This window comes from Lissotriton vulgaris, chromosome 6, assembly GCF_964263255.1.
Source record: "Lissotriton vulgaris chromosome 6, aLisVul1.2, whole genome shotgun sequence".
Taxonomy (NCBI): domain Eukaryota; kingdom Metazoa; phylum Chordata; class Amphibia; order Caudata; family Salamandridae; genus Lissotriton; species Lissotriton vulgaris.
In genome coordinates, this window is record NC_141694.1 from 791756705 (window position 1) to 791769989 (window position 13285).

A 13285-nucleotide genomic window follows, 5' to 3' on the forward strand; every position below is an offset into this window, starting at 1 on the left:
AATTTTCATGACTGTTTCAGTATGGTCGCATGGACTAGAAGTAAGAGGCATGCAGAGATGTTAGATCCACATACTAAATAAGCTATATTTTTGAGTCCTAGGAATTGGAGCTTCTTGGGTGAGGAGAGGCGTATGTACATAAATATTAGATACTGTGGAACCATAATGTGAAAACTGGGAATTTAAGAATGTCAGGATGATCTGCCGCCCCTACGGGCAGTAAGTGGCACAATAATTCCTCATTAATGTTTTAATGAAGCTTAGATGTGGAATCACTGCAATAAGTTTGAGCTGTGATATGAAGACGTGTAAAATATGTCAGAATTACGATAATTCTCATGTAAAGCTAGGTGCTGAACTTTACTAGAAGTGAGCAGCCAACTATTTTTCAATGGTATATATTTAAATTACCAATGCCTTCAAAAGGTTTATCTTTAATTGAATGAAAATGTAAGCAGAAAGATCTGGCTGTAGATAAACTTTACATAGGCCATAATAGTCTTGGTCATCCCTGCTAGTATCATTAAGTATGTAAATCTGCCCCCCATTCACACATTAAAGCACACTGACAGAATGCATATTGATTCACACCGTCATTTAAGATGGGGAGCTCAATGAAGGTCGGTGGAGATTGTATCATTGGCAAATTGTCAAATTATAACCATTAGGTACATTTACATAAAGAAGAATGTAAATGAAATGTATGTAATAGCCAGTAGCTATGATGAAAAGTTGGTATGTATATCTCACCCTTCTGGATCTATGTTAGAAACCACTGACTTAGGTCACTGTTGTAACAGGTTAAACTAAATGTATAGTCGTAAAGTAACAGGACAAGTAGTGGTATTTACAAGAGTTCGGTAAAATCCACGTTTTGTGTCTTCGTATTAATTTCAGACAGTCAAAAAAAGAGGTTAGTAACTCTTGACTTCTCAGAGTTTATTTAGGGTCATAGATGATAACAACAAGAAAATCTTTTATGAGGCTCAGCCAACACCTGTTTCACCCCCTGTGGCCCATAAGCCGAGGCTTTCTCAAGGCATCTTGCCTACGAGTTAAGGAGCTACTTGATAACAAAGTCTCTATAGAATTTCTAAAGGTAATCCTGTCTCCATCTTCCTCACTTCAGTGTCTGGATCTCCACCTTCCAGATACAGGAATGTAGACAATAAGCTTCTACTGTGTAGGGAAGCTGATTTCAACATATACAGAATGTCAGTGCAAGATTCTGGGTTCTCACATAATAGTGAAACTTTACACAAGAGAGCTAGTAGCTAGCCTACACTCTCCCAGACACAAAAAAGGGTCTTGCCAATTATATGAGATCACAAATCATGGTATATTATCACCACTGCATTATGTACTAAACCCAAGAGCGGAACAGTAATTCTCAGTTCACTGTAATCACACACTTGTTGCACCTCTCCTAGTAACAGGACAGTTCCTGAACCTCACATTATATGGGACAACAAGCCTTGGCCTCTGCACATACACTAGATTAGTGTGCCATCAGAACTAACACTAACAGCCAGGATACCAGATACACACATAGTTAGCCACTATGTACCAACAAATACATTTCCTCCACAGATAAATGTGTCTTGTCTCATATTTATGTGTCACACAGAAAGCTGACAGCCCATTTCCTCAACTTTTAGCTGTATTAAATTATTTTAGGCCTATGAGTAATTCTAAGGCCTAGTGACACGTATGAACTGGAGGAAGACCCTTCTCCTACCTCGCTGCTAAGACCTGGAACATCCTGCCCCTCCACCTCAGGCCTTCATCGTCGCTGACCCAATTCAGAAAGGATTTCAAGACTGGGCTCATAGACTGAACCCCCACGCCCAGATGGACCAGGAACCCCCCCAAAACCTCATAGCGCCTTGTGACCCATATGGGCGAGAAGCCAAGCTTTACAAACCCCTGATTGATTGGTTGATTGATTGACTATGAGTTTTGGGCCAAACCCCAGAATTCCAAATCAGATTTAAATTATGTTAATTTGTCAAACCAATTTAAGAAGTTCATTATATTAATTTTAATGCAGCAAATGACACTTAGGGATAAATCATTTCCCCTCTATGGTGGATTGTCATTTTAATAGAAAATCAACGTAGATGAGATGTTGTCGCCTTGCCTGGAACTCTCAGGTAGATTCACTTAGAATGCTGCCCTGTCCCCAGACTCTGGGCTGCTGTACTCTGAGGCTGGCCGCTCTCTTTCCTGTTAGGAAGGAGATGAGGAATCTATTTGGGCCTGATTTAGATCTTGGTGGGCAGATTGCTCTGTCACAACAGTGACAGATATCCCGCCCACGGAATATAAATCCCATTCTATCCTATGGGATTTATATTTCAGAGGACAGAATATCCATCACCATTGTGACAGAGCAACCCGTCTGCCGAGATCTAAATCAGGTCCCTTGTTATGCAAAGAGTTTGAATTAGCAACTGGGTTCAAGGTTCAGCAGACCTCTAGTCTTGCAAGAGAGGGCTTCACCATCTTGGATTCATTAGAAAGTGGGATATGCGATTTCCACAACCATAAGACAAGTGTCATAGGTAAGGGTAGGCATCACACTGCAAGTACATAAGGCATGGAATACAATTGGAATTTGTTAGTGCACTACTATGGTATGCTAGAATCTGCAATGAAAGCGTGTCGTCAGGAGAAACTAAGAAAATGGCCATCCCAGGAGTTCACCTGAATACTTGCAAGGCAAGAATAAGAAAAGAAAAGGTGTTTATCCCTCCTAAGCATAACATGGAAGATTCTCTCCAGGAAGGAGCTAGCCTCAAAACCAGTAGCAAGGGTCAACTTTAATAAGAATAAATGTTGCCATAGTAAGAAGACTTGGCCCTGAAGATGACCTTCCACCAAAACACCGCTGAGGTCCACACATGAAGATCCAAACGCGTCGGTGTATATTACTCTAAGGTCAAGAGACCAGTTGAACCATTAGCCTGTGCACATCAGGCATAGAGTAGTAAGCGCAAAGAAGGGCACTACTTTAAACTATCTATTAAAATCACTGACCTTACCAGGTCCACTAAATAACACCAATACTCGAAAGCATAAGAGGTCTTAATGCTATTAGGTCCCAGTATACAATAAAAAGGACACACAATAATGTTTTTAAAAGCAATGTTTGTACTTTGTGCTATCATGAAGCAATAATGATACAAGTCACAGATGTGTCATACATTATGTTTTTGCACTACAAGATGTCAGTCACTAGCGAATATGTAATTTAAGTTTATGTACTTTGTCACAGCAAACTGTGGTTTACTTGTCCCCCTTTTTTTGTGAGTTTATTACTTGTTCACATGTTTAGATTAAATGTCAACATAATGACTTGTTTGTATATATGTAAATGTTTGTCTGTGCTTTTTCACAATTTAACATTTTTTTTAATACAAAGAAATGAAAGGAGTCCTAGTGTAGCAATGTTTATTAATTTTGCGGGTCTGTAATATAATCTGAAGCGGGGATTATTGAAAGATATCTTCACTGATAAAAATACTTTTTTCTGAAAGTATATCAAGGTTAATAAAAGAAACCTACTAAGGACAATGTTGCAGTTCCTTTTGTAATAAATAATGCTAATCGATGATCTGGGAGGCAACCTACTATAGAGACTTTAGAATCTGTTATGAAGAACTGCTTGCCATGTGTAGGCAGGAAAGGAGAGTAAAAGAAATATTCTGCACCTTGCTTTCGGGAGCAAAATATTAGGCTTGTCGACATAACTTCTACCTCAATATAGACATTCTTGGACCCCTTCCAATACTGTGGAATTATGTCCAGTGTGACTGGAAACTTGGTTACTGTGGGGAGTTAATATCCTGTAGCAGGGCCTGCTTCTGGAGCATGATGGTGCCTAGATCTGAGAGGTCTTGGAAGTATTGTAGTATACTCAATGCTATAAGGAGTCCTAGTCAAGCATTATAAAGAATGTTGCTTGTGGGGATCACATACAGCTTATCTAAAGAGGACTGGAATTACTATCACCAGTCCTGAACGGATCAATAGGAAATGCTACATTAGAAACTGAATTAAAGTAAAAACCTACATTTTGTGAATTTACAAAGTTCTACATTATTTTGCCAGAAAACACACATGTCTACTATTAAAAAAATGCGTTACATTATGATCTTATGCATCTCTTCATATGGCTTTGCATTAGCCTGAAAAATACTACCTCCATGTGTACCTTCTTGTATACATTAGCTTCCAAAAACATTAGTGTGCCTCCACCATTTTCACACTGCCTCTCTAGCAGTTAATAGTTAAGCTCAAACATCTCCTCTGGCCATCTTCTCAGCTACCGTGGATGGAGGCTTACTTGAACAATTACCCTCCTTTGTTATGAAGCATGCATGTTAACCCCTTCCACGCTGATGACGAGCTGGGCTCGTCATGGCGTTGCCGCCTCGCACGCTGTTGACGAGCCCAGCTCGTCACGTAACATGCGTTTTAAAAAATCTCAGCGCAGGAGCGGAATTCCGCTAGCGCGCATGAGGTTAATAAAAAACATACAGCTTTACCTGTGTAAAGGGATATGTATAAACGGCCCTTGCAGGGCAAACATATCTATCGATCCTGCCATTCTAATTTGATTTGTGAACTCTGCCTTGCCTAAGCCAAGAGAAAAGAAAACAAGGACCAAGACAGGCCAGCTAAGCAATAAATCATGCCAGTTTCAACTTGTCTCTTCTACTATTAGGCCCTTATTGGCCCTAGCAAAATGGTGTTCATTCTTGACATATAGAATGACATAATTGTGGTTATTGCTGGCAGATTCCAAGCTTCAACGCCACTCATGCCCCTTCTCAGGAGTTGCAACCTTAAATCACAATTCTCTATCAGCCAACCTCAAGACACAACTGATCCTTTTGTCATTCCAACAATATCTAAAATCTCATCATTTCAGATATCATCTGACCCACAAGCCTAACTGATATCTTCGACCTCCTGTGATTGTCTGCATTTCTTGTGTTCTTCCACCTGAGATCGTCCATCTATTCTCCCCCCCCCCGCTTGTATTATTTAGCGATACCAAGATTTTCCTTAATCCCACTCAGGATGTGCAAGCTGCGGAAGTGCACCTACATTACATCCATCAACTTCCACGTCTTGATCCTTACCCCTCTCCCTTAGTCCTCCTATGTCATTCTCTGAAAAAATCATAAGTTCTTATTCCTAGGAACACTCCCACACCCTCTTCTCCTTTCCCAACCCCCTGGTTTTAGACGATGGGCAACATTTTCAACCTTATTTTTTCTTATTGCTAGAACTTTGCTTATGTTTCCAGTTGTTTAGTCAATGTTTGTTTTGTCACACATGAACCTTATGTACATTTCTCTGGAGATTTGCCTGATTTTCCAAGCAAAGCTACCAAAGGTGACACAAGGATGTCCTTATGGACAAGAGGTTTTATTCTTGTGGGTCCTACTGTTCTGGCAGAATGGGAACTTAGTCAAAGCTCCTATCAAGACCAAGCCCCCTGTCTCTCCCAGCTCGCTTGTCATTTTAACAATATTTTCTATAAAAAGCAAGTGCAAATGTATATGGATTCTTATATTGAGTAAATTTGGAGAGAAAGTTGCTGAAAGTAATCTGTCACTAACACATGCAGTAATTAAAGTCCTCATTTTATTTCCAACAAAGTTGACAACCCCGATCATCATCCAGTCATTCATCTGCACGCATGGAGATTGTTACCTAAAATGAACAAGGCAATCCGGCCGGTGTACTGGGAAAGCTTTCCAGCCAGCATTGAGAAAATGGCATTGCCGGCTCCAAAACAGATCATGACATATCCCACAAACTGTATCCCAAGGGCACAGGTTACATAGTACTAAAAAGGGAAAGAAATTCATAAATTTTAACACTTGTGAGTAACTGATTCTAATTCTTAAACAACATTCATTTTAAGAAGCTATCTCAAAACCTATTTCATTATTAGGAGCATGTACACTAACGAAAAAATAGAATGGTGGAAATACAAACAAGTACTATTTTTAGCAAAGGGTCGCCATGTTATTTTTTTCCCACAGTTGAGGAAGGGAGGAACAATGTCTCAAAATCTCCTGAACAAGGTTGTAGACAGTTCAACAGTATAAGCATTGATGTTCATTAATCTGACAAGTGATCAGTTGAACACTGAAATAGAAGGGTTGCATGTCAGAATATTCTTGCTAAATATACCATGTGACATAGAAAATGTGTCCTAAATATTGTTTAAGTAGTTTCATTAGTATAGATAGTCTATTATTAAATCCAGTAGGGTGATATTTTTGTAAATGATATTTAGGGCATAATATTTTGATAGACAATATTTATTCCATAATATTCCAGCACCATACAACTGAGATTGTAAACCCATTGAGAACGTAATGGCCCAGGACAGACTGCATAAGTGTATATCTGGTATTCGTCTCTGTTCTTTTGAAGAAAAATAAACTTGTGAATGATGAAATGCAGCACTATACTCACAAAGTATCAGGGATGCGTAACGCAAAAGAAACAAAAGTGTCGGAGAGAAGGCGATGCGTCAATTCTTCCTGCGCTCCAGTTCCGATGCGACAAGATGGCACCTCGATGCGTTGCAACGATCCAGTGCGATGCAAGAAAATGGCTTATTTACTGTGATGCGACAACGTAGAGGCGATGCGTGCACCCTCGATGGCCGTGCGGCAAAATCTGTGGCTTTCTGAGCCGCGAAAGGCCCTGCAACAAGCTTCTCCGGTGATGCGACGACACCCTCAGTGACGGCGACACGCTTCTCCGGTGTTCCGGCCGCAATCAGCAGCAGCACGCTTCCTCAGCGATGCGTTGGCCCTGCAACATGCTTCTTCGGTGATGCAATGGCATTCTCTGTGTGGCGGCACACTTCTCCGGTGATGCAACGGCGAGCAGTGGTGACATGCTTCCTCGATGATGTGACAGCGGCTGCTGCAGTGGCGTCATGCTTCTCTCCTTGCGTCGCGCTTCCAGCGCCCTTCAGCAAAAAGGCCTCACACATAAATACAGGCCCTCCTGGCAGACTGGAACTCCCAGCAAGGAAGTTCAGGGAAGCTGGGGGTAAAGTCCTTTTGTGCCTGGGACTTCAGAAACAGGAGGCCAGCTCTTCTCAGGCCCTTGGAGACTTTACTTCAGATGGACATAGCACACAGCAAAGTCCTTCAAGCAGGGGACACTGCACACAGCAAAGTCCTTTAGTCCTCTCCTCATTAGAAACAGCAAACTGTCGGCCAACCCCAGACACACAGCAAGGGCAGTACTTCTCCTCAGTCTCCTCAGCTGACCTTCTTTGGCAGGGATTCCTCTTGATCACGGAGTAGTCTAACTTTCAGAGGTTTCAGCCCTCATATTCATACCCCAAAAGTCTTTGTTCTCTATGTGCGAGGGGTTATGGACCCAGTCCAAACCAGTTCTGGGTACACTCTGCCAGTGCACAATGTCTTCCTTTGCTAGTGTGGGCCAGGGTCATCAGACACACCACAGGAGGTGGAGCCAGAATTTGTGGAAGGCAGGCACAGCCCTATTCAGGCACAGGTGCTACTCTTCCCAACACTCCAAATGCAGATAGATCTATTCAGCCAAGTGCTGACTCACCCAGACTCCTGGAGCCACCCCAGGCCCTGTCACACTCAAACATGACAATTAATCCACAAAGAGGCAGAGGCACACAGAAAGGTTGAACAAGAAAATAGCCACTTTCTAAAAGTGCTATTTTCAAACACAAAATTTAAAAACCATCCTTCCTAAAAGATGTGTTACTAAATTCTGAGTTCAGGGGTACCAGATTTCAAATTTCTATCTTGCTCCTATGGGAAGATATGCAGGTAAACATGTTATACAGCATTCCCCATTCTGCCCTATGGGCAAGATAGCCTTTCAATAGTGAAAAACTACATTGGCAGTATTTCACTATCAGGACATGTTACACACACTAGTACATGTCCTACCTTCTACATACACTGCACCCTGCCCAGGGGGGTACCTTGGGCCTACCATAGAGGTGTTCTAGGTGTAAGAAAAGGGAAGGGTAAGGCCTGGCAAGTGGGTGCACTGGCCAGGTCGACATGGCAGTTAACAAACTGCACACAGTGGCAGGCCTGAGGCCTCTTTTCAGCGCTACTCATGTGGGTGGCACAATCAGTACTGCAAGCCCACTAGTAGCATTTGAATTGCCAACCCTGCCACACTCAGTTCACTTTACTAGGGGCCTACTGGTAAAACAAATAAGCCAATCATGGATAACCAATCACAATAACAATTTACACAGAGAGGATATGCACTGTAGCACTGATCTGCAGTGGAAAAGTGCCCAGAGTCCTATAGCCAACAACTACAGGTCAGGAAAAGCAAAGGAGGAAGAAGCAAAAGGTTTGGGGATAACCCTGCAAAAAGGGCCATTTCCAACACAAACCATGAAAAACTGAGCCAGAGACTCAGTTTACCCAACACTATCATCATCAATTTCTCTTAACTTTAGCATCAAGAATATTCTGTGCCTCACACAGTGGAAAACAATTCCTTGGCATCTGTAGATTTCAATAGCTATTCGTTGAAAGTACAGTAACTTTTCCACTTGCTAGGGAGTTTAATTCTCTTACCCACATGTATTATCTGTACCTCAAACCAGGCTATGATATTGTGAGTGCAACCTTTTGTATTAGACCCACATGCTTAATATTGAGCTAAAAGCTATCTCCATCCTGTTAAGCAGGAGTGGGCTTCCTTTTTGTTTCACCATCCATTTTAAGAATCTAATTGGCTTAGTTAAACCACATCTTCTTGTTAGACCTGTTTCACCACATCTCTAGCACCACACACAGGACTGTCAAACGGAACATATATTTTCATGAACCCTCTCAGAGCTTTCAATATAATGTAATGTGGTGGTAGCAGAAAATTCACTTGTTCAGTAAGGAAATGCTAAATCAGGGGCTTGGGGGAAGAGACTAGAGGAATGACAGGATGGGGGTTCATGGACGAGGTTAATGTATTTATTTTGCCATTTTAAATACCATGAAACAGACCTGTATATGCCAGTGTTTTATATAGTACACAGAAGGTTGGGGCTATTATGAGACCAAGCAGGAAGAAGGAATAGGATAGAGAAATGAAGAGGTTTAACAGTTTCATCTTTGAACGTTTAAACATCTTACAGCCAGGGGAAGGTAGATCTGCAAAGTATAGAGGATTGAACACTCTGAATTGAGCCAGACACATTCTGCAGGACTAAGGCCCCAGAGGTAAAGTACATCAGAAGGCTATGTAGTAATTCCTCAAGACTGGGCTGAATCATGTGAGAGTTGAGAATATCAAGTCCATTATGGCAATAGTGTCTGAAAAGTAGCATTTTCAATTAAGTATGGAATTGGTTCTATTAATATTTCATCCTGGATGCAGGTGGTGTCTGAAATGAATTATTGTATTTCCTTTTTGAATCCATTATAAGATTGTAATGTCCTGGTAGTTAATGACATCCAAAGTCTTGGGACTCTTCCGCAAGAAATTGCTTCAGTGTTCTGTTTTTTTCACAGTTGAGATCTCATCTGTGTTTCTAAGTTGCTGTTGTCCACCTGATGTATGAAGTTTGGGGGAAAGATTATTTGGTGCTTTCAACAGAATTGCCTTATATGTGATGAATGCAAGTTTGTAAAACATCCTTGCTTTGGTGGGGAGCAAATTTAAAGAAGTAAGGGCTGTAGAATTATGTTTGAATTTTCTTGTGCAAGAGATAAGTCTGGCAGCTCTATGGGAGATTGCTTTAAGGGGGCCAAGCGGAGAATCAGAATTTCCATTAGAAGGCAGATGCCATAAACTTTTCTTGTCAGGGCAAATGCCAGGTACAACTGTCTAAAGTCCAGTTCTGGGATAAACCAGTTGACACTTCACAGTATCAGAAGTGAGGCAAGGGAGGATGGGGCTGGAAACAGTGAAATGAGTGGCAGCAATGATAGCAGGGACACTCAAAGGCAGCAACGGTTGCTTTGCATTCTCTATGCCTGCCAGATATTCCCCATCATCTCACTGACTGATCCTATTAGAGTAATCCAATAATAAGAGGAAGTGGGGACTTGCAGGTTAGGCTCAGTTCTGACCTAAGAAGATTGTTCACCCTGAGCACCCAAAGAAACGGATATTTATAGCAGTACTAGATTGCCCTCATCACAGCCTCTCAGAACCACACTGGGCCCCAGCGATTGAAGTTTTCCATCACCGGATCCCCAATCTGCACCTCTTCACTGCCCTCTACTCTTTAACTGCTAATATTGGCAATAAGAGAACAGCAGACCAATCTGCCAGAAAGGGCTCCATACGCTCACAACGTGTATACAGTCCACATATTGTGGTGGTATTGCGGCGGCAGACATCCAAGCGTAGTACTGGGCTTCGCAACTCCTGGTAGTCAATGAGTAGTGGTATGGTTCCCAGACAGATCTGGCCTACGCCGTGGAGCGGTTAGCCACGGCAGGTACCCCACTGCTCCATCTGTTATACAGTAGCTCTTCCCTGGAGGCGATTCCCCTGGCCTGCCGGATAATTATTCAGACATGGAGGCGGGTGGTTAGGTCCATGGGTTGGTGGGGTACGTTGACCGGCGCCACTCCTCTCTGGCACGGAACGTATTTTTAGCCCGTCTCGTCACTAGTGGGGTTTCGTACATGGGATGATATCGGTATATCCCCGCTCGGAGACCTCATACAGGGGACCACTCTTAAATCCTTTCAAAAGCTGCAGGCAGATTTTGCCCTTCATAAATCGCAGTTCCATCGCAATTTGCAGCTCTGTCACGCACTGACCCCCCTGATTCAGCAACTAGGGTCGTTACCTGAGTTCCACCCGCTGGAAAGTCGCTTACTGATGGGAGATCTGGGGGCTCACAAGATCCAGCACATTTACCTAACTCTCACTACACACTCCAAGACCACTGTTCACCGAACCCAGGCGGCTTGGGAGGCAGACCTGCCAGCCCTGATGGACGACGATTGGGTCGAGGCACTGACTAGCCCTCGGTACGCCGCTGTCTCTAATAGACATAGGCTAATCTAATTTAAATACCTTCATAGGGTATATTACATGCGTCCCCGTCTTTGGAAAATGGGGGCAATTCAGTCCCCTATCTGTCTCTGCTGTGGTGCAGACGAGGGATCATTCCTACATACGGTGTGGAGTTGCGGGGTATTGCAGCTCTTCTGGTCTGGCGTGTTGTCTTGCATGGGGTGTGTTTTGGTATGGGATATCCCGACAGACCCTAGATAGACATAGCACAGCACTGGAAGGATACATCCCGCCCTGTTTAACTAACTGGTAAAAGGTCCTGGATAGGTGAATGTCAGTGGAGATTGCTGTGTTCCAGGGGAGGGGGTGTCCACAGAAGCATGGGAAGATCTGGTCTCGTGGGTCGAGTACAGGGGTATGGATCTGTCCTTAATGTCGCAGACAGCCACCCGGGACCCTATTGAACAACTGGTGGTGAATGATTTACCTGTTTAAAGTATCAGTGCTAAAAAGACGTAGATGGGAATTCCTTTGGCTTGTATATATAATGTTATCAAAGTATGTATGGTGCGCACTTGGGGGGTGGGGGGATGGGTGTTTTTCTTGGTCTGATGTTCCACAGACTTTGGGGGTGGGTGTTATACAGTACCAAGAGATGTTCCATTATGCATTCCAGTTGTACTTTGCTTGCTGGGCTCCACCCTTCTGGTATGATGGAAATTCAATAAAATATGTTGTTTAAAAAAGGGGCTCCATGCACTAGCAAACTATGCTGATAATCTGCAGACCACAAGCTTGAACGCCATCAAGACCAACTCATCCTTCCATTTTTCAGAACAGAGCTTAGGAACAGCAGAGATGCTGGATGGAGCTCTATGTAAAAACAAGCTCTTTTTATATGAATGTTGAGATGATAATCGAGAAGAGTGCCTGTGACTATATATAGTGCCATTGTGCCCCCCCTCCTTTAAAGGGGTGTGGTCCACCTGAAACCTTTGACCAGATCAGAAGCCAAGAGGAACCTGACCCCACCAAATACTTGTGTTCACACCCCAGGACCTCTGACTTGTATTCCATTGTCCTCTTTTGCAGGGGCCTGCCTGGCCTAACAGAGGCTGCTCCTGTGAATTGAATATCTCCTACCAGATGCGGGAGCGACTGATGGAGTGAATTTGGATTTAACAAATTATGTGTGTCTAGGTAACAATAATCGATCTGAATTTAATATATCAAAGCTTTTTAAGTAAGCCTACTCATCTCGTAAATTCACTTGCATTTGTACATTTTAAAACAAACATGTTCTCTTGTCCAGCTCAAGTCAAAATGTATCCCTCAGCATTTTGTAAAATACTTTTAATTCAATCAGTTTTATGATCCTGCTCTGTTGTATTTTTACTATTCGTGTTACTGGTGTTCTTGGAGAACAAAGTTGAGCTCAAATGTATCTCTACAAGGCCATTAACTCTGGCTAGCAGAGGCTGTGTAATATGACACCTACGGTTATTCGTGTGCTATTAAATTTCAATAACTTAACATATAATTTAAATGTGCCTTAATTTTCACTTCCATATATAATAGAGGATTGGTCATTAGTAATGGAGCAGATGTCTTTTTCCATGTGATGTGTATATACTGTTTTACTACTAAATATTGTGATATAACATTTGTTTCACACTACATTTACAATGTATTCACTCTGTTCGAAATATGAAATAACACGCTGCATTTAGGAAGTGATCTAGAAGCTTTTCCCTTTTCCGAAAGAGAAGTGCCATGTTAGTCTGTTATGTGAAAGAGACATATATTTCAAAGGCATTTCCCTAGTCTCCCTAGAGTGAACTTCACCTCAAGTCACTTGTTCCTCTTATACTTAGAATGTTTTGAGAGTTGTTTTACTATTCTTTAGAGACAGTCTTCATGTCAGTCTATTTACTGATGAATAGAATATTTATAGAGCTCATCCCTTATTTTTATTCACCAGTCTTCTTTATGACAGATTGTGATTTGACTTTATACTTGGAATATTTTTCTATTGAATGAGGCTGAATTGAATTGACTAACCATTTGCCCTTTTGCCTTCTGTAATGAATCTTTAATGTTAAATAAACCTTCATGGTTTGGACTTTGAATCTTGTCTGGTGCAGATTATCCTGTGTTGATTTTTCTGTGTGGGGTTTCCTATAACTCAGTGTTTAGGGCATTTTTCCTTTAGGACTCACATGGCCTGATCCAGCCAATTAGCCCTATTAATGGTAGATATGCA

The 13285-nt window shown here is 42.1% G+C and overlaps 1 protein-coding gene across 1 annotated transcript in view; it reads right to left on the reverse strand.

The window, feature by feature from the left end:
- LOC147708012 (N-acetylglucosamine transporter UNC93A-like) overlaps nt 1–13285 on the reverse strand; it is a 324953-nt gene that overhangs the window by 19202 nt on the left and 292466 nt on the right. The window contains exon 7 of the mRNA XM_086926826.1: nt 5728–5863. Within this exon, the coding sequence (XP_086782952.1) occupies nt 5728–5863 (136 nt within the window). The remainder of the gene's footprint in view (nt 1–5727; nt 5864–13285) is intronic.